At 40.0% G+C, this 21,528-nt stretch overlaps 1 protein-coding gene across 11 annotated transcripts in view; it reads left to right on the top strand.

Annotated features, from left to right (window-relative positions):
- The first annotated feature begins 1,322 nt into the window (after positions 1-1,322).
- ARHGAP12 (Rho GTPase activating protein 12) overlaps positions 1,323-21,528 on the top strand; it is a 76,085-nt gene continuing 55,879 nt past the window's right edge. For 3 of the 11 annotated variants that reach the window (XM_029961790.1, XM_029961787.1, XM_029961781.1), the window contains exons 1-3: positions 1,336-1,404; positions 2,377-2,476; positions 7,285-8,033. In XM_029961790.1, the coding sequence (XP_029817650.1) occupies positions 7,368-8,033 (666 nt within the window). In that variant the 5' untranslated portion in view covers positions 1,336-1,404; positions 2,377-2,476; positions 7,285-7,367. Of the gene's footprint in view, positions 1,405-2,376; positions 2,477-7,281; positions 8,034-21,528 lie in introns of all 11 variants that reach the window. The other 8 variants (XM_029961791.1, XM_029961789.1, XM_029961784.1 and 5 more) reach the window with 6 other exon arrangements.

Raw genomic sequence — 21,528 nt, 5'->3', positions numbered from 1 at the left:
AATTTACAAAAGTGTAAGTATGAATACAAAACTACTGTCCTTTTACATGTTCCTTTTGCCTTTTAATGATAAATAAAAATCCATATACAAGATGTTATTTCCCTTACAATAGAAATGATGGTCTCCAGTTTGTTCTTGAAGACTGTGAATAACTGCTGAAGGAGTAGGTGTGACAGTGGTATCAGCCTCACGACATCAACAGAATTTTAATAATGTTTTCTTGTAAACAGACAGCCCAGAGTCAAATGATTCTTGGTGTGTCAAGGAGACATTCTCAAAAGTATTCAGGTTAAGATACACAGAAGCAAAACTATAAGGTATGTGCAGTGTTTACTACTTGTCTTACATGTTTGTCATATAACACCTGCTATGAGACATCAAGAAAATATCGATAGTGCAAATTCAGTATGAATTGAGGTTCAATATGAAAATAAGTCCACATGTTCAATTACACCTATTGATGTTATTTTTTATCTTTTCCTCAATAAGAGTCTGTTTCTCTCTGTCTCTTGCTGGAATTCATCTGGTTTCTTGCCATTGCCTTTCCTTCCGTCAGCAAACCTGTTCTTTCCACCTTCTGATGATTTTACTGTCTCCTTCCTTCTTCCGTGTGTTAAAATAACCAAAGAAAAAGTCAGGCCAGCATTAGCCTTCATTAGATTAATGGAGTGCAGACAGTTCACAGTCTCCATGCCATTGTTTCAGGATGTTTGCAGATTCATTCAGATACTGCTGTATCAGTTACAGTCAGTTCATGCTTTCAAGGTTATCTTTGCAACCAAGAGAACTGGACACCATTTTTTAAAGGAGAAAGATAAGATTACTCATAATTTCAAAATGCTGTGAAGGCCACCTAAATATTCCCAAACAAAGTGTAAATACTTTTAACAGTAAGAGACAACAAGTAAGTTGCAACCGACAAGGTGTAACAGACAAGGACTAATTATTTATTTTATTATTTATTTTATTGCTCAAAAAATATAATTTCTTCAGTTATCCATTATTAAACACTGAGATCGACCCTTACTTGCAGCGAGGAAAGGGTGCAGTTTTTGTTTTCCATCTGCTGTTCTCACTGGGGACAGAAAGGCCGAGATGTTTCACACCAGCGTGTGAATTAGATGATGATGGTATCACTGCAGCGGCCGCATTGGGTGGGTTTAGGGGGGTGCAGTAGGACGGACGGCGGGACGGACGGAATGCCCAGTGCGATCCCCAATTTCGGGGTCCGGGGCCCCGCCCCCGCCACACCCCCCCGAGGCCACGCCCCCGCTCGGCCCCGCCCCGGCACGTGACCGCGAGCGGTGACGCCGCCCGTGCCCGGAGCCGACACTCGGCGGGGCTTGCGGCGGGAGCGGAGCGGGAACCGGAGAGACCGCAGGCGGAGCGGGGCCCGGGGCGGCAGTGAGCGGTGGTGCCGCGCCGCTCGGCCCGGCGCGGGGAGGAGGAAGAGCGAGAGGGGGGAGCGGGGGAGGAGCGCGGGGCCCCGGCGGGACGAACGGGCAGGGCTGGGTGGCCCCGCGGTGGCACCCTCCGCGCCCGGGCCGGCGCCACGCAGGGCGGCCGCAGCGCCCCCGGCGCGGTGCCGCCCCCGGTGCGTGCCGCCCTCTCGCCAGTCCGGGGCGCCGGCGGGAGCGCCCCCCGCGCCCGGCGCCCCGCGAGGGTCCGGGCGGCGCCGGCCCCGCAGTGCCCCCGGCGGCGGGCAGCGGCTCCGGCTCCGCGGGCGGCGCCGGGAGGCAGGCTCCGCACCTGGGCAGTGCCGGGCGGGCCCGCCGTGCCCGGGGCAGCCGGGCAGGGCCGCCGAGCCGCCGTGTGCGGGCGGCCTCGCTCACCTGCGGGAAGACAAAGGGAGGCAGCGGCGCCCCGCGGCCCTTCCCGCGGCGCCCCCGCGGGCCGGGGGGGTCTGGCGCCCTTGTGTGGAACTTGAGCGCGGCAACCTCGGGCGGGTCGGTGCGGGTGTGCCGCGCTATTTGTGGCCGGCCCTCGGAGTCAACAACTTAACAAAAGCCTACAGAGCCAGCGGGGCCGGGAGGGAGCTCGTGGAGGTGCGGGGTGCTGCAGCCCGGCTGGAAAGTTGTCCTGACAGTTGTTTGAAATGCATCGCTTGTTCAATATCTGAGTCACGGGGAATTATTAAATGCTTACTTATTATGCCGTTAGTGTTTAGGGACGTGTGAGCTCCCGGAAGGTAGTTTCCTCCCAGGTACTGCTTGATTTCTTAGTATGTTAGTAATCTCTGAGAAAACAGTGAAGGGCTAAGCTTGTTTTCATAAAGCTTGCAAGTTGTCTGTGTTTTGGTTATATATGTTGTTTCCATTTGCATGTTTGCATCTATTTTTATACAACTTTTGCATGCTCTAGATGAACACTTTGCAGGTGGTGGTTCTTACAGGCACCGGTGAAGCTGGTCTGCATGAAAATACTGGCTGAGGAGTCAGGTGTGCTCGACAAGGAGTGGTGCCCCTTGGGAAGAAAGGTATGAATAGGGTTGGATTCTGACAAGGTTATTGTAGGACCAGTCTCCCAGGCAGTGGCAGTGCAGAGTACAGCCTGAACCCTTAGGAAAACTGCCCAGGGAGAAGCAGAACCATGGAATCTATTGAGCTGTAGCCAGGGTATCTCATCTGGCCTGAACTGTTAAGAATTTATCTTAATTTAGCCTCTGTAATTGAGTTTATTTCTGTATCAGCACTGTGGAAGGGTTCATTTCAGCAGTGGGTGAAGTTTGATGCTGAAAATGGAAAAAGATTATACAAGTCAACTGCTGCTGCTTTATAGGACACTGTGAACAAGGTCACACAAAGAAACTTAAGGCAATGAGTTAATAATGGCGTTTTTAACAACTTATCTTCTTGTATTATAAAGTAAGTAACAATTCCATAGCCAGTGAGTAAGGGTTTTTTTTTCCCCAGAGGAAAATAAAAGAAATATCACAAAGTATTTTTAGTATTTCTCAAGTCAGTTACCTGGTTCTGGAAGATTAGAAGAAAATACTCTGTACCTGATAATCTCAAGAGAGAGGTATGAAATACTTATTGCTTAAATCTTGATTTTTTTTTGGGGTTGGTGGGGAGTCTTGAGTTCTAGGATAATGCTGAAGTTAGGAGTGATCATATCTAATACAATATATGAGCCTACTGTATATATATCATATATGATCATACTTACAAGACTGTATCTTACGTAAATGGTCTTGAAGGAAACACGGTCTTGTGTTTCAAGGTAATTGAGTGAGCATCATTCTGCACTTAAGACTGGACGCTGTAGGGAGGTGAGGGTGCTGCTGCAGGGTTTGGGTTGCCCTAGGAAAGGCTCACCTCAGAGCAGCCCTACAGCTCTCTGAACCCTACCTGTCTGAGGGTGGCTGAAGCTGTCACATCGGGTCTAGATAAACACGGTGTCGTTTAGTGGGGACACACGAAATCTAGCTAGAGGCAAATGTTTGCATGCAGAATCCCTGGTGCTACGCGTGCACCCGCCTGTGGGGAGAGCTGCCCCCGGGCCCTGAGTGCGGAGCGGGCTGTGCCATCCCGGGAGGAGCGGAGCTGCTCGGGCTGTGCCATCCCGGGAGGAGCGGAGCTGCTCGGGCTGTGCCATCCCGGGAGGAGCGGAGCTGCTCGGGCTGTGCCGCCCAGGGCAGGGGCGCGGCGGCGCCCGCGGGCGGAGTGCTGGGGGAGAGGGAGGAGCTGACCTCTCGAACACCGAGGGTTGCCAGCCTTACTCAGCCTTAGCTGAGTAAGACGTGGGAACAGTTCCATCGGCAGTCGGAGTCCGAAGGGATCTCTGCCTCGAGTGAAAGACCTGCTCGCCTATCGCTTCCCGAACGTGGCCAGGCTGCAGCACCCGTGCGTGTCATCACCCGTGTCCTCTCCTGCGGGACAGCGTGAATGCTCCATGAAAGAAGTGGTTCATGTTTCCACATGGGGATGTGGCCCACCTTAGCTACCCTGTAGTGATTGGGTTTTTCCTCACTAGAAGAAAAGTGAGGCTTGAGGCTGTTTTTTGGTGTTCATGAATAAGTTTTCTTAGGTCTTCATTGCTAGTGAGACCTTTTGTTATTATTAACCTCTTAATCAGATATTGAGACTGTATTTGAGGTATTAAAGCTTACAGTAAATGATTTTTCATACTTATTGTCCTCTAATTAGGGTTCTTCAACCTTCTTTACTAAATTGGGTGCCATCAGCATTACAGGTAATTGTAAAGTTAAAAAAATGCAGTGAGGTTACAAGGTCTGACCAGCCATATCACTTCAGTTGTTGATTAGTAACACAATGAAGTCAGTACTCCAAATGTCAATATTGTGCATTCACACCTGCTTCACTGTGAACCCCTCATAGGGGAGGTCTGATCAAGGCTTCTGTGGCTCTTCAGTCTGTGTTCTCTGAGACAGCTTCATGAAAGGACATTACAATTAGCCATCCTCTGCGCTGCACACAGAGTACATGTGACACAACAGCTGCATTAAAAAAATTCAAGCAAAATAAAAATGATTGCATTTGAATTAAATCAAGGCCATGGTATTTGTTTGCAGACCTACAGGGTTAATTTCCCACCTATACCATAGGTATCTCTTTCTTCTGTGTTGTGGAGGAGAATTAGAGCCTTTCTTGATCCTGATGATGTGATCTCTTGTATAACTGCTTTGGTGTTCTGGCCAAACACAGAACAGAGCCTGTCTCTTTTTGATCGTATGTTCAACATTACCAAATGTTTGCTATTGACTTGATAATTTTGCAGCTTGGATGAAAGAACAAAATTTCTGCTGTTTATTTTTGTTGTTTCTTTTTTTTGTTGTTGTTTTGGAAAGGGATGAGACTGCAAAACTGACTTCAGAAGTGGATAGAACTATTTTTGTAGCGGTTCTGTTTTATTTAACTAGTATTTCTTAAAATTTTGTGGTTTTTTAAACATAAAATGCAACTTGTTGAATCTCTCTGTCTTGAAAAAATTTTATGCGTGCATTCTCAATTAATAATCATTTGGAACTGACAGAAGAGAAATGAAAAATTCAAGCTTTTAAACACTTGTTAGCCCTGTGGGAAATTGGAGGCTTATGTTCTGTTTTTGGTTTCTGTGTGGGAGAAAGGGCAAGGACCCATTCACTGTTTCTCTATATTTCAACTTTTGAGGTAGCAGAGCTTTGAGGTAGACTGCAACTCGGTAAGACTTGCATTTTTCTGGCATATGACCTGGAAGCCATGAAAGGTGTTGGTAACAACTTTGAAGAAGTGTTGCAAGAAGTCTGGTTTAGTAACAACAAAAAAATAACACTTGCATGGCAGAGCTTCCAAAACTAGGAACAGAGTGGGAATGGCTGCAATTTGTTCATGTTTACCTCCTGCTATTGTTGCTAAACAACTGCAGAGCTGCACTTAAAAATATCTATTTATGTAGAGCAGCAGGTAAGCAAGTTGTTTTGTACCGAGGCTGCAAATAGACTGTAATAATATGAATGTCAACGTACCATTTTATGGTAGAGAGTAAACACCAGAATCCTGGCATTCTTTTCTACTGCTTTGTGTTCCTGTTGTCAGCTTTGTTGAATGTGGTACCGTCATTCCTTCTGCCAAGTCCTCGATAAAATTGTAAATCTGGCTTTGTGATTCCATTTAGAGTCCTGTAAGTGGTGGTCGCTTTCTAGTTACCTGTGGGAAATGCTTTCTGGAAGTAAAAGATGATGGATACAAGAGAGAGAAAGACATAGATTAAAGATGGGCACTTCTGTCTTGGCATCATACTTTAGCTTTTTACCTTCTACTTTTTCTCCTAAGTTATGTGGCAAATGTATTTTTTTTGAGGCTCAGATCAAATAATAGAAGTGGCAAAAGAAAACTGAAGAACTCTCAGTGGTTTCTGCTTTAGCTCTCCCCAGAAGTTCTTTTTTGTTATTTCTGTCTGTAGTACTGTTTAGGAACTGAGTTCACTCTGCATGTGTGTGCCTGCATAGAATTGCATTAGTTCCCCTCTGTGGCAGGGTAAATGCTACAAATCTCATCATAAAGTCTTAACTTGTAGAGCTACAAGTTTCTACATAACTTTTTTTATTCATTAAACATGGATTTAAAAATGAAAAGATGTGTTTGTTAATCTTTGTAAGATTAAATGTGGCAGCATTTTACTTGAATTTTCCTATGTTCTATGTGAATGCTGGAGGTCTTTATGTTTACTTTCATGCGTTGTTTTTCAAGATTAAAAATCACATCTTTCATGTTAATTTACTATGTTTTGTTCAGTGTAAGTTGGCAAGACTGATGCTTATCCACTCATGAATTCTGACATTAATGCTACATGATTAAATAGAGAGAACTTGTAATTCATGGGTGCAGATGCAGTTGTCTGGATTATAAGGTGCTGAAAGTACTTTTAAAAATTTTCATGTATTATTATCCTTTCATTTATTATCCATTTTGGTTTTGGTTCATAGTCCTTTTTTATTACTGTCGAGGTTTTTGTTTGCATTTTCAGTTTTAACCCTTAAATATTTGGTTAGATCAGGTTTTCTATGAGTTAAATATCACAAAAAGCTCTCTTAAGAGCAAACTTAATATACAGAATTTAAACCAGTGAAACCAAAATATTTGGGAAATGATTCTGGGTGTTGCAGTTATAGTAGCAATTTAGATAAATGAATAAGAAAAAGTGATTATACCACTTGTTTAAAAGGCAACATGACCTGCAGCCTTAGGCAGCGTGGGTCACGCAGCCCCCGGTTGTCTCCTGCTCCAGTGAGAAGATGAGGAGGCTCTCTGGGGCCTGCAACACGTGTGGGTCAGGGATTGCCAGTACATTCTGAACCTAGTGACTGGGGTGTAGCATTGCAGGAAAATTGAAGGGATTCTGTAAGGAATGCTGAGCACTCTGAAGGGAGTCCTGAACTGAAAGAGGAATCAAAATAAGGGAATAATAGTCTTCTTTTGACTATTTTGATTAAAATCAGTGTAGTAACACAGTTTCGTGAAGAAATTAAGCCTGTGTGTGAGCAAGAGATTGACTCAGACCAGTCCTCCCACTAAACCTCTGATGATCAATCAACCTTCTTTAGTAAAAGAAATAACAAGCCATTTGATAGCAGGAGACTTGTGTGAGTAGGAGAGTTAAATCGGTGGCTGCTGTTCTACTGATTTTTCTGTTTCATCACCAGGAGAGATATCTGAAAATACTGCAGTTTTCCATCAATTAATTAGTCTAAGGTTGACATAGGCAGGATTATTTTTGAAATTATTTTCTCCTGTAGTTCTCTTAAACAATCACTTTATTGCATATACGCTTTTTCTCTTACAGCTCTGATTATTAACGGGAAAATAATACTGGAACAGAATGTTGCTTACCTTTTGCCTGAAAAGGTGAAATCTTTTCAAACAGAAATGGCTGATAAGGGTGGAAAGATCCTTCCAGGACAATTGTACATTCAAGTGGAGTACGACTATGAGTACGAGGCCAAGGACAAGAAAATTGTGATTAAGCAAGGGGAGAAATACATCTTAGTGAAAAAAACTAATGATGATTGGTGGCAGGTCAAAAGAGATGAAAATTCCAAACCCTTTTATGTGCCAGCACAGTACGTGAAGGAAATACCCCGAAAAGCACTGATGCCACCTGTTAAGCAGGCAAGCATGCTGCCAAATAACACTTTGAAGTTGACACATGGATTACAGAGATCGACAGAAAATGTGAATAAGTCACCAGAGCTTTCTAGTTTTGGAAAATCTCCAGTTCAAGTGTCTTGCTTAGTTCGAGATGCCAATCAAAATCTGGGACCGAACAATACCCCTGGTCAAACTCTTGGTTTGAGTCTGGACCTTACCCAAAACAATGGAAAACTTAATCACGAGTTGCAATCTCCCAAGGTTTCCAATCAGTTTAGAACCATCTCCATGGGTCATTTCCCATGCCCAGAGTTCTTGGAAATAGAGAAGACCAGCTTTTTGCATGAACAATCTTGTGATTCAGCAGGAGAAGGCTCAGAAAAAATTCACCAGGATTCAGAGTCTGGAGATGAACTCAGTAGTAGCTCCACAGAACAAGCACAGGTAAGCCAAAAAATGGCCCCTGTATGTGATTTGTTTTCTCTCATTATTGCCGTAATTGCTTGCTACTGTTTTGAGATTTATTGCTAATAAATTCAGATGAAGTAAAAATGTCTTCTCTCAGCATGGACTTGTTATTGGAATCTGAACAGTTGATGAGTATAGCTCTAGTACTGTGCTTTGGGAATTCCATTTACATTATACAGTGATTGAAAGTTACAGAAACGCTATTGTTCTTTCTTTATTAAGATTGTTTTGATATGACACTGAATTTGGGTTATATTTTCTTTCAGAGGAAGGGAGCCTACTGCTGTAACTCCTCACTACTTGGCTTGTTGAAATAACAGTGCTAGTTACTGTTAATTTTTCCTAAGTGTGTATAGACAGCATAAGAGCTGTAAATTAATTTATGAGTGGGTTTAATAGTTTTAAAATGTTACACTTAAGATTTTCATGGAGTTTAATTTCTGGCTTGATTATTTTATTTGTAGACTTTTTTAATGAGTCAGCCCTGCCAATTCCGCTTCTCACAACTTTACTCTAGATTAAAACTCAAAACATGTGAGTTTGTTAATTAGTATGGAAGAATCTCAGGAATGGTGTACTCCTACTTCAGGCTAAAACTGAGCATTGATGGCCTTTGTCCTTAGTAAAGCAGTTTCTCTCAGTCTTTATTGTTTTTTTAACAGGCCTACCCCGCCCCCACCAAAAGATTAGAACTGACTTAATCAGGTCACTTCTGGTACTGGTAACCAAGTTAATTAGTGTGTTGTAATCCAGGTTTGTTCTTAAACCAGTGATGTATGTGTACATACACATAATTATATATGTGTGTGTGTATGTAGATAATTCCCCCACCTCACATCTGCCTCCCCCATCTTTCTGTAGGGAGATGTTAAATTATTTTAAGTTTTTTTTAAATGCTCCCTGGTCTTGAACTTTCTTACTCTGTGGTGTGGAACTGTTGTTGAAACTGTTGTTGCTTGGGTAAAACTGATTTGGTTAAATTCCACTTGGCGGCATGTATTCAGAGTACCAGAGCATCTCAAGTCAAACTTGATGCTAACTTTAGAAATTGAAAATCATTGAGAGCTGTGAATCAGTACTTCACTGATAAGACACAAGACAAATCTGCTTAGGAATGAGTCAGTGCAGGAAGATCTTAAAGACAGAAGATTTATTAGGTGATTTATGTAGTCTTGAACTGTATGAGCTCATATATATATATTTATTGAAATACTCAGAATCATTGGTTTTTCAATATCCTACTATATTCTTGGCCTCATTCTTGAAATTCAGAGTTTGTCTAGTTATGGGACAATACGCCTCTAATATTGGATATTTCATGATAATTTTATTTTAACTTCACTCCCCTGCCCCCAGATAAGGAATAAATAGGAATGCTGAATTTAATTTCTTTTCTTCAATAATGTCTTTTGTATGAATGAGTATACCAATTGTATACCAATGAGCTTTCTTGCACTTTCTTTACAGCACTGTCCTAGCTCAGTGTAGTTGATATGAGCCAGTTGGAATGATAGAATGATAATTAGATATTTATTTTAGAAGCATGTGTTGGCCTGTTGACTGCCATAGTAATCGATTGCCAAACAGATTATGAGAATATTAAGGAATGCTTAGAAAGTATATTCTACTTTAAATAGTTTACCACATTAAAATTTGTATTGCATGTTAGGACAGTTCCTTCTTCTGTGTTGATATAATTTGATGCATTTCCTTCTCTAAAGTAGATGGAATTAATATTACATGGGTGTCTTTTGTGAATAATAAATATATGGCCTGCTGCTCAGTTTTCACTGGACTTTGTGCCTGTTGGTGCAGTGACACTTAATCTTTTCACCTTTCTCCCCTCTCCCACCCTGCCCCACTGTACTCAACGCTACAACCAATTTATAAGTTTGGATTTAAACGGGGCAGCAATGCACATACTGTAGACTTCACTGGGTTATGGAAAGTCTGAAGAGGGGAGTTTTCACAGTGCTTAAAAATAAATGCTAAAAATGCCGGATTTGGGCTGTGGAAAACTTGTGGCAGTTTCTGACTGATGTTGCTGAAGAACTTGCCATTACTGCAGTCTAGGGCAAGGAGAGCGCGGGTGCTCGCTGTGCCTTGCAGTTCGTCTTATTTTGTAACTTAATCTCATTGTGCGTAATCACAAGCTCTTTAAATACAATGAAAATGTTTGACATTTAGTAGCCGTGGGGATTAAAGCAGTGGTAGCACTGATGTCACCGTTAGCTCAGTCTAAATATTCGGAGTGCCAGGCTTCTCGCTGGAACAGCCTGGCGGTTTTTTAGAATTCTTTCAATAATGAGCATTGTTTAGTAGAAATCAGCTGTGCAGAAATTAATGGCTCAGAAAGCTGTTTTTATTGCTCTTAGTCTGTAGTGAGAACATCAAGTTCCCGGCTTTCACGCATAAACAGGATTTCACTTCACAAGACTTGACTGTGCTTCTCCCTCCCCTGCCTGCTGTAGAGTTCAGTTTTATGCAGTCTGCATTATAATAAACTCTAAGCTACAGGTGTTTTCTCTTAAATTTGTAAGATTAGAAGCTAGAATGACCTTACCAATAATACCTTTGTGTGGGTAATTTTTTGGGGGATATCGAGGTGATAGTATTCAGCTTTAGCCCAACCTTCAGTGTGTTTTCAGAGGAATGCTTCTGTTATGAGATTCTTCTAAGAGGTGGTTACATTATTCCCAGAAGATGATCCTCCTTCTCCTTTGCAGTAATGAAGTGCAGGTTCTGCACCTGTACAGTCTTGAGCTCATGGGCATGCTGGCTGTGGAAATCCTGGAAAATCCAGAGCCTCCAAAGTACTGCATAAAAGAAAGATTTTTTTTTTTTTTTTTTAGCAGATGAGATATATGAAATGAAGGATAGAGAGGTGGCAGTGTGAGCAGAAGTATTTGCTAATGGAGATGTGGCACAGGATCTGGGTAAGAGAAACCTCAGGACTGGGAAATGAACATTCTTCACGTTTTATGCAAAGGAATTCCCACTATTGGGTGCAACTGTGGTATATAAGGCATTGTAAGAGTCATGTTAGTTTATGGACTAGGAAGGCTGGAGGTAATTAGAGGAAGTAGGGCTTGACAGGAAACAAGTTTCAATTTAACCAGATTTAAATCTCTGGTGGAGACAGTAACTGCTGGTAGAATTGGAACTGAATGAAATGGTTCTGGAGCGAATGCACAGCTGGGTGTAAGAATCACTGGCATGATGGTGTCACTTGAAGGTGTGAGAATCCATGCAATTCAATAAAATTTTAGGAAACTGTTGTCAGGTGTGATGTGCTGATCCCCTGGGAAGGTCAAAAATACTCAGAGATGCTGGGATTGTAAGGGGAAAAGAAAATTTTGCAAGAGGAATTCTTTAGCAGATATGGATAGTACTTGAAAGGAGCAGATGGGAGGTCCCAGCAATATGCAGTAGAAGGAGAGACCTCAGTAATTGTTCTGAAGAAAAAAAGAAATTACATGTTCAGGCATGCCTAAACAGGCAGGAAAAGACGAAGCAAAAGTAGAAGACATTTAAAGTGGTCTTGAAATCAGCCTTGGGCAGAGTTTGCAGGTAAAATCTAATAATAAGTTTTGAGAGAGAAGGTGTGCAGACAGGGAGAGAGTTGGGTAAGTTCAGAGATCATGTCCAGGACATTTAGGTGTTATCTTTGAGGATAATACTTTGGAATAAAGTTGTTACAGAAAGAAATTAGAGTCTGCTTTCAGCAATGCTAATACATGACCTATGGGAAATAACTTTATGTCTGATCAGTCACAGGAGACAGAGTATATATTTAAGAGTAAATACATGCCCGGTCTTAATGTTACTTTTTATGCTTATTAAAAGTTACTTTTAGTAGCAGGCTGGTTTTAATCATTATAAATATAGACAGTGACCTATTTGCAAAGATTGTTCTGTCTTTCATCCTCTTTAGTAATTGACTATTGCATAAACTGTGAAGCACTAAAGGGGATTATCACTAGGATGACTGTTTTGCTTTAATTCTGAATAGTAAAGATCTTAAAGGGCTCTTCCTGTCTTACCTTTGCAGTTTCTGTGGGATTGCTGTAACTTTTTAGTCAAGAAAACAAAATATTTTGTGTTTCTGTAGCTGTCAGAGCAGATCTTCTGGAGACATTGGCATTCTTGGCTTTGTCACTTAGTTTAAGGACTGGTGGCAAATGATTAGTGTTAGGCTGCCTTGCTGGTCAAATATTAAATCTCTAAAATAAATGGCTATCACTGTTTTGTGTGGCCCAGAATTAGTTTGCTTCAATGATAGGAAATTTCATGCTGTTTTTTTCTTCATTCACTTGTTCAAGGGATAAATAATTTGACGGTATCAAGGAAGCATACAAGAACTTTTTTCTTAATAAAACTGAGCATATTTGCAGATTCATGGTGTCATGTATAATGTAATATTTTGAATTATGCTTTAAGTACCATCCTTTAATCTCTTAACTCCCTAAAATCAGTATTTGTTATTCTAATGGTGCTAAATGCTGAAATAAGACTATTATAATGAGGTGAAGAATAACTTTCAATGACAAGGAACTAAAAGCTTTATAGTTTGAGTTTTATAAAACATTAATTTAATTATTTTTTTTTTTGTAATTACAGTAACTGCTGCCGGAACTTTGTAAACAGCTTGAAATGTTTGCTGAGTTACATGAGTAACTCAAAAGTTCTAGGCAGATGACATTTAAGGACTACTTTTCCTGGCTGGCTTTGTGTTTCTTTGTTGTTTTTTTTTTTTTTTTTTTTTTTTTTTTTCCCTACCTAGTGTCAGCAGGTCTGGATAGTTTCACTTTACAGTGGTGCTGTTTGTGATCAGCTTGGTCTCAGTATTTTTAATATGTAAGTCAGATAGCAGATAGTTGTCCCTCTCAGTCTGAGTGAGTAATTCTGAATTTAGATGCCCTAAAATGAGAAGCCACCGTGTCCCACGAACACTGCCTACAGCCCGTATCCCATATACCCCTCTGAACGTCCCTGCTGCAAATCAGATTGACCTTCTTTAAAAAAGCCCAACAAACACAAGTATTACCTGTGTCAGGCAGTTGTCAAAAAATCGTGAACTGTGAGACAGGTTGGTTTTAATTGTTCTAATGCTGGTGTTTGAATGCTCAGCTGAGTAAGGTACAGATCTGCTTGTTACATGCAGTTTCGTGTTGAGCTTTTAGAATTGAAACAAACATCTAGAGCACGATTAAAATTCTGCAAGTGCCAACACAGTCTTTTGACTTTTCACCCCTATTTCATGCAGAAAACGATAAAGTGGAACTTCCAAGACTTCAACTTATATGAATAAACTTCTGCCTTTCATCCTGCTAGAATTACTTACCAGCTCAAGTGAAGCTCAAGCTGCAGTACCTAAGGAATAAGGGTCATAATATGGAATTGATTTTTCTCTTTTTATCTAGAAAAGTGTAATTTTGAGTGTGCAATATGAGTCTTGGTGCCTGCTGTCCCACCTGCCTTTTCTTTTGAATTAGTGCAAAGTGCCAGACTCAGCAGGGTGAGGACAGAATCTTTACAGGTGGTAGAGTAAACGCTTAAACAGAAAAGTGGCCCTAGGAAAAGGAATGGGTGTTTTGTCTTGCTGCTTACTAAATTGAAAGCAGCTGGAGATACTGGGGACTTGCTTGTTCTCCCTTGGCAGTGCTTCTGTCATTTCAAGTTGGGAACCTGCAGACATAGAAAAGACTTTGTAGTAGATAAAACTCTGTTTGAGGCTGTTAGGGAATATTTGATCATATCTTGCTCTCACGCATAACTCTGGACATAAACAACTGCATTTGGTATGTCTTTACCTAGTTGTGATCTAGGCAGTTGTTTAATATTGCAGTGCTTGCCTATGGAACAAATGTGCTGTTATTCTGTAGAATCCTAAAGAAAGTGTCATTTGTTTCATAGCAGCGTGACAAAACGGTGGGGAACGTATGACTCGGTAGAACAAAATACAGAACACTTTTTTCCTTTTTTTTAGACAGCTCTCTGGAATAATAGACAGTGCTTAAAAAAAAGAAAGTAAAATCTATGCATATCTAGTATCCAAACAGCTGATATTTCTCTGACATGCTCTGCCAGGTATGTTTGATTTAAAAATGATTGAGAGAAATGGGTTTTGTCTTTATGTGGAGTTTGTTCTAATGATAAGAACAATACTTTTGGCCAAAGCAGTCTTTTAGGATAGTATGAACTGAAGATTTTCAGATCACTTTTGCGATGGTGAGTAACTGGACAACGTACTGTTAGATTACATGTATCAATTTTGAATTTAGCTTATCTTAATATGGCTTCTGAGCTAGTTCTTGGGAAAGACAGTAGATTTCTAGTGGATTTTAGTTCTATTGTAGTAGATTCTTTTATGAAAGTGCTAGGTTAGTGCAGAGGAGCAATCAAATAAGCATGGAGAATGTCAGTAGTAGGAAATGGAGCAAAACAGAAATGCAGCATGCTAATTCAATGGTATTTCTGAATTCTAAATAGCGTGCAGTTGCCAGCTTCTCTCATCTTGAAAAGGAGATAATAGTGCTGAAAATAGTGTAGAAGGGGTGAAAAGTAGGAGCAGAGACATGGAATAGTTCTGTGAAGGCTTCATAAAAACCTTCTGTGATAGTCAGTACACATTTAGTGCTGCATACAGAGGACTCCTGATTTTTAAGTTGTTAATGTGCTTATTGTTGCTGACATGGCTGAGAGATTGTTGAGAACTAAAGCAACCTTAATTTTGGTATTTTTTCCTTTCAACGTTTTTTATCTGCTTGTCTTGTCTTTGTAAATTCTTGTGACAGAGATTTGGAGCTTGTGTACAATGATGCTGTGAAGACTGGCATAGGTGTTCAGAGTCTATATTTTAATTCATTCTAGTTCTCTATCTGATAAAAGTTTTGTAAATGAAAGCTAGAAGTTGAAGAGCTGTCTGAGTTAAGGTTATTGCTTATGTTGGGTTTTGATGTTACATTATCTGTCTTCAACTTCTGTTTGTAATCAAAATCATGATTAGAAACTTACTGGCTCCTGTTTTGAATCTGAAATTATATATTGCATTTTGAATTTAATTAACATAGTTTTAATTGTTCCCTTTTTTAATGGTTTACCTAGGACTTCTGGATGATCTTCAGATTATCTAGTTAAATTAAGCAACTTCCCTGTGTTTTGTTTAAACACAGTGCTGAAGAGCAGAGTTTTATGTATGATTTCTGGACATGTCTAGTGTACACAGTTGCCATCTTTTGCTTTTTGTGGATTATTGTTCAGTTGAGTCACTTTACTGCTCTAGTCACCACCTGAAGTAAATACAAATATTTACCTCAGTACAGCAGTGAGGTGGTGGTGCTGGCCTATGTGATGTTGTGATGAACATGTCCATTGCCCTTTATTGCAACTTGAGCAGTCATAGTCTGGTGCAAAGTCAGCAAATCTGATGGACTGACTTTTTAGTGTCATTGATGTGATGGGACACACATGCAACAAATATGCTTATGTAAAGACATACTGTAATAAAATGTTGTGTCTGATAAAACCAAAAATACAGTTAACAAACTTTCTACACTCTCAACTGCTTGTTCAACATATCCTGGAGTACTGTATACACTTTTCTTTTCCAGAGGCCTTGAAAGATTGCCAGGACATTGTCTAGAAATTATTCATGCTACAACAGAAACTCTATAGTATTGCACTTAGCCATTGTTTATCTTTTAAGTATTTAGAAGAAGTTTTATCCTGCCTTAAAGTGTTGTAACACTAAATATGAGGTTCTTGAGCATCTTTGATTTGACTGCTTTTCCTGTTGAAATTGAATAAAGGTGCTTTCCCCTTGCCACTGATGATCTATCAACATGCTTGGCACTATCCATATCAATTCTTGGTTATCTACATCCAATTGAAAAAGCTAATAGATGTTAACATGTCATGTCATAATATGTCATGCATAGTGCTTTAGACATAGGGAACTATATATGTGCATGTGTATATATGTATATACATATATTCTCTACATACAATTATATATATGAGATACAAAAAAAATCAGGGGTTGTTGTTCTGTTTCTTGATAGCACTTTGATCTTGAGATGCACATCATACAGTGTGGCTACCAACTTTAAGCTCCTTCATGAAAACCCCATGAGATGTACTCATCAGTACTCTCTTCTGTCCTCCAAGTAAGTCCATTTGTCCTGGCTGTGACTTTGTTCTTATCATCCCTCCCAGGTGCTGCACTCTAACTTTCAGTGGCATTTTCACGCTACCCTGAGGCTCTGTACTTTTCATACTGCATGTAATGTGTTACTCCTTCGTGCTCACGCCCCCGGGCTTTGCCAGAGGATGGCATCGCCTCCTCCCAGGCGAGCTTTTCACAGCCAGGCTCTGTGGCTGCCTTGCTTTAGGCAGGGAGCTGAATACTGAGTGCTTCAGAAGAGGCAGTGTGGCCCTGCCTGTGGCCCAGTGGTCACACAGCATTGTCCTCCTGACCCTTTGCTCATCTCTCATTCACTCACTGAGCTCATCTGCTCACGCTTGTGCCCGTGGCAGCTCCTAAACCATCGCCCAGTGCAGCCTTCTCAGTAACAAGCTCCAGCCTTCAGCTCCACTTGCTTCCCTTCCTCTTGCCTTTGCCAACCTGAAGGTCATGTGACTGCCTGAGAAGACACAACATACAGGATGAGGGAAGTAAAACTTCAGATACTTTTTCCTGTTATTTTTTCATACTTCAATCTCAGAGACACCTGTCTCTGTTTCCCAAGGTTGAGAGCACTTGTTCCTATAGCAGGTTGTGGGTTGTGATGCACCAAGGTGTGTTTTAATTTTTGTTTACTTTTCAGTTAATTATATATGTAAAAACTACCTGTGCTTGGGCTTAGGGTTTTGGTTTGTTTTTTTTTTTTCCTTCGGTTCTTTTATGGAAAAACAGAAAACCCCAAATCCCAAGTGCTGAGGTAAAGATCTAGCTCTAAACTCTTTTATTATTTTCTTCTTATGTAAATCTTCTTACGTAAAGCCTCAGCAGATTGTGTCCAAACTTAAGGTGTGATGATACCCTGTGCAGCATTTGTGGGGGCTGTAAGACAGTGCTTTCTAACTGCTGCAGGTCTTTGGTATGCTCTTTATTAAAACAACTGAAGAGAACGCTGTGGGGTAAGATGATACTACACTGACAAATTCTTTGCAGTTGATTTTCTGAGGAAAGTTTTTGACTGTAGCGTGAAGAGCTACATTTAAATTCTGTGCCTAGAGGTGGTCTCAGGAATTCTAGATGCTTATCCTGCTCTCACATCATCTTCTCACAGTGGCTTCTTACTCTCTGTCCAGAAACTGCTGCTTTGCTTCTCAAAGTATTATGTTTAACAGCGATTTGAGTGCCAAGCCAGGCCTCTGCGTTGTCCTTGGTATGACTGGATCTGGGCTTGAGTACAGCCTCAAACTGTAAAGTAAATAAAATTCCACAAATACTAAGTCTTTTTGTGTCTTCTTAACTGTCATCTGAAACAAAAATTGCTGGTTTAATGTCTAATTTCATTGAGGTAAAGTAGTAGTTGCAGACTTACTTTGTTTTAACATCTTTTTTAATGTTGAAACATGAAATAAAGTGACAGAGGGATACTTATTTGCTTTGGATACTGAATTGCAGAAATAGCTGTTCTTAAAAATGAAAGACATTCTTGCTAGTGTAAGGAAAATAAAGGGGAAGAAAAAGTGGAGAAATGCATGGCTGAGTGTTTCATGCTTTCTGCCCTGAAACTGGGTGCCAACAAACTGTCTGCAAGTAGAGAGAAACAGACTGAGAAATACAGTCAAAGAACAAATACTTCTTTTAGTTGTAGAGGGGAAAAAGAGATGAAACCTGGTTGAGATTCCCATAACAATTTTATTGCTTGCTTAGTTCTGCTGCAAGCAGTACGAATAGCCTATGGCTGAGTATTTCTGGGGTTATGAGATGTCTTCAAATGTACAACTGTGTACTTACTTGCCTTCAACATTTAAAAAAAGCCCTCAGAAGTGATCTTCAGATATCTCTAACTTCTTTAAGTTATGCACAGTAGATTGGATCTATTTCTAAAAATATTCATCCTACTATTCAATATACTTTTGTAAAACAGGATCCTAGTGTTAGAAGTAGAGTTATTGTAGCCTATTTTAGCTCAGTTAAAAGTTGAAAATTAAAAAATATCTTAGAAGCACCATGGCATAATTATGTACAGGCTTTTCTTTGCGTGGTCTTAAACAGCTACTGAGGAAAATATTCCTGCTTTGCTCAAAATTTGAAGCACCTCTTATATAAATATATAAATGCGATGTATATAAATATGCCAACTGCTGACACTTACTTTGTTCACTGTATTATGTTTTTTAAGGCATAATTTTAAACTGAAGTCTTGATTTAGTGTTCTCTGTATGTCTTCTCTGGCATGAGACTTGGCTTTCTACTTTATCCTTCATTAACAGACAAAAATGTTATACATGATGTAATAGTAGATCTTATTTGTCCTAACTCATTAAAATACATGAGTTTGAGGTGGTTCAAGCAGCCCTAAGAAAACTTGAAAGTTTTGCTTGTGTGCTGGAGCATATATATTGTGGAGACAATGTCTTGTGAATTTAGAATTACTTGTGACATTTTGTCTTAATTCTTTATATCTCTTTTCCCTCCAGTATAAGTGATAGATGCTAATATATGTGGGATTTTTATGGTTTATTTAGAAACTTCAACATGCAAACTAAACAGCTGATGTAGGTATGTGTACTGGAGGTGACAATACGTAAAGAGCCTGTTAAAAGCCCAACTTGTAAAGGGAATTTAATTTTTAAATATTTGCCCAGTGGAGCTGTGAACTTCATTTCCATAAGTGCCAAAATCAGAAGTAATTTTTTTTCCTGGTCAGAGGAGTTTTCAACACAAAACACATGTGAAGTATTGGAAAAACAACAAGTACATTTATTTTAATGTCATGCATGTTTTCCATCTATTGCTTTTTGCCTTAAGGTTTGATTGCTTCAGGGAGGCCGGTGAATGTCCCATTCCAATGTACTGGGAGACAGTGAGGATGTCAAAGAAATGCAGTGTCCTAAAATACCAAAGACTCCTTTGAAAATGAAATTGTAATCTCTTCTCTAAGTTGTTATACAGTGACTGTCTTGCACCTTGTACAAAATCTTGCTGTCTGTCACGGAACCCACTAATTATATTCAGTGTTACACAGTAAACATGTGAGAGGATACTGGATCTGAATGCAGATTTAATGAAGGATAATCTAGTACAGGGACTGGTGGTTTGTAAAGACAGGAAGGTTTAATGTGTTGACTGTTGGTTGAAAGCTGCCAGGTGAAAATGAGTTTTGATTTTAAAATAATGAAATTTTAGGTATCTATTTTAATAATGAGCTAAATGAATAAGTGGGAGCATGACATCTAATTTTAATTTAACAATTTAAAAGATTACTTGTTAACTGAAATTATGTTTATATATGTTAAAAATGATGAATAGTGTGTGAAAATGTTTTTTCTGTAATCTTCACTGTTTCTCGAGCAAAGATTTATGTGGAGAAAGAAGCTTATGAAAACAAGCTGCCAAAACCATCAATCAGCTTCTTGGTCCAAATAATTTGTTGGGAGAATCTTCTCATAAGAGCATATTATGCTAAGAATCTCATTAAGGGCATACTTTGTGACAAGTGACTTTTTTTTTTAATTGATATTTGTAATTTCTTGCTGCTGCTAGATGCATTTTGTCATGGTATGCCAGCTAGTACGGCCAAAAGCTCTGTGCTGCCATGGCAAAAGGTGGCATAAAACTTCAGTTTCTGCTCAGAAGGGATGAATCCATATTTTAAAATGTGAAGTAGGTGTTCTTGGCGGAGTTTAGCTGTTTAACATCTCGCTGTGTTCCTCTGAGGGGATTGATGGCTGCAAGGGTCATCTTGAAGCTTGAGGCTTCACTGTAGGTTTGTTACCACTGCTGCACTGTTGCTGTGCCAGATTGCTTGCCCGTCCTCTAATCCCCTATTTCAATGGCAATCTAAAAAGCACGGCTATAACACTTCCAGTAAGTGTTGTTTAGAAGATACAGCTAATCACCCTCTCTACTCAATCGCTGCTCTTGTGAAGACAAAAGCATGTGGAGTAATCTTAGCCTAAAGCCTATTCAGGTATTTAAATTTTCCCAATAAGCTTTATGTTTTTAATATAACTGTTGTACTAGATGTGAGTGAACAGCAAAATCTTAACAGTCAACAGGAAGAATAAGCTCTATTAATTGACAGCTGTGCTGTAGAAAGCTCTCTGGGCAGTGCACTGATCAGCTTTCAGCACTGTTACTCTACAGGCCCTCATGGGACCTGGAACCCGGAGCTCCTACAATGTCTGCAGTTGCTATAATACACCTTTTGAGAGGAGCTCAAAGGAAATGTTGCTAGAAAACAGCATAGAAGTCAATGACAAAATATTCTTGTATACAGTAATTTTAAATACATTTGTTTTTCTGGTTGTTCTATTCATGGCAAATTAATTGTTTTTCCTGAAATAGAAATGCTTTAAATGTCACTTGTTTGTGATACTCTGTTTTAGCTAAATCATCAAACAACACAACGGATATCTAAAGGTGTGTCGTTTACTGATGACCACTGTAGAAAAATAACATGCCCTTTGCCCTAGTATATGTTTCTCTTGGAGATCCCCAGAAATTTCAGCTTCCATTCAACCTGTGTTTTCTGAAGATGAGCAGCTGCTTTCTGTCAGCTTTCAAGAACAGCTTCATGTGCTCGACTTTACTATATGCTCTAGGGTAGAGATTTTTAAAACATACATGTCCTTAAAAGCATTTTTTTTTCCAATAGCTTGGCAGATAGTGCTGCCATACTTTATTATACTTGTAGTTTCAATGAGAATGTTCTCTAAAGGCTGGTGGCTCCAGCTGATCCGCTGAATGCTGAGCACAGAATTATAATTCAGCAGCGTGGGGGAGGGCTGCACTTGCAGTGGCGAGCACAGGGCACCGCTGACTGCCTGTTGCTTAATCAGCATGAAACTATTAGCAAATTCTTGCTATCTCAGCTATAATGTACTGCTAATATGTACTGCTAATAGGTCTGCTTTATTGCATAGGACAGTCAAAAAAGCCTGGAATGTTTTAGTAATTTTGAGTAGCATAACATTCCTCTTAATGAAGTTTGACAGCATTTTCTGAACTCCCTCATGCTGTATAACGAGTACCATAAATGCATTCCTGTGTACTAAGTGCTGATAACTTGTGTCTTTTCCTAATGCAAGTCTTCTTACGTGAAAGCTTTTGACATAATTTTAAATTCTAACGTTTTATATAAATTAGATTCCTGACAACAAAAACATCTGTATAATTAGTTCATTTAAACGTACTCTCTAAATTTTGTCAAAAGTTTTACATTTGTCAGAAGACTCTGTAAGGCTTATTTCAGTTGAAAAATGTCACAGAACTTGTTTGTTTGAGGTTTTT

This window comes from Manacus vitellinus, unplaced genomic scaffold (assembly GCF_001715985.3).
Source record: "Manacus vitellinus isolate BGI_N305 unplaced genomic scaffold, ASM171598v3 scaffold_3_pilon, whole genome shotgun sequence".
Taxonomy (NCBI): domain Eukaryota; kingdom Metazoa; phylum Chordata; class Aves; order Passeriformes; family Pipridae; genus Manacus; species Manacus vitellinus.
This window is presented reverse-complemented; position numbering and strand designations above follow the sequence as displayed.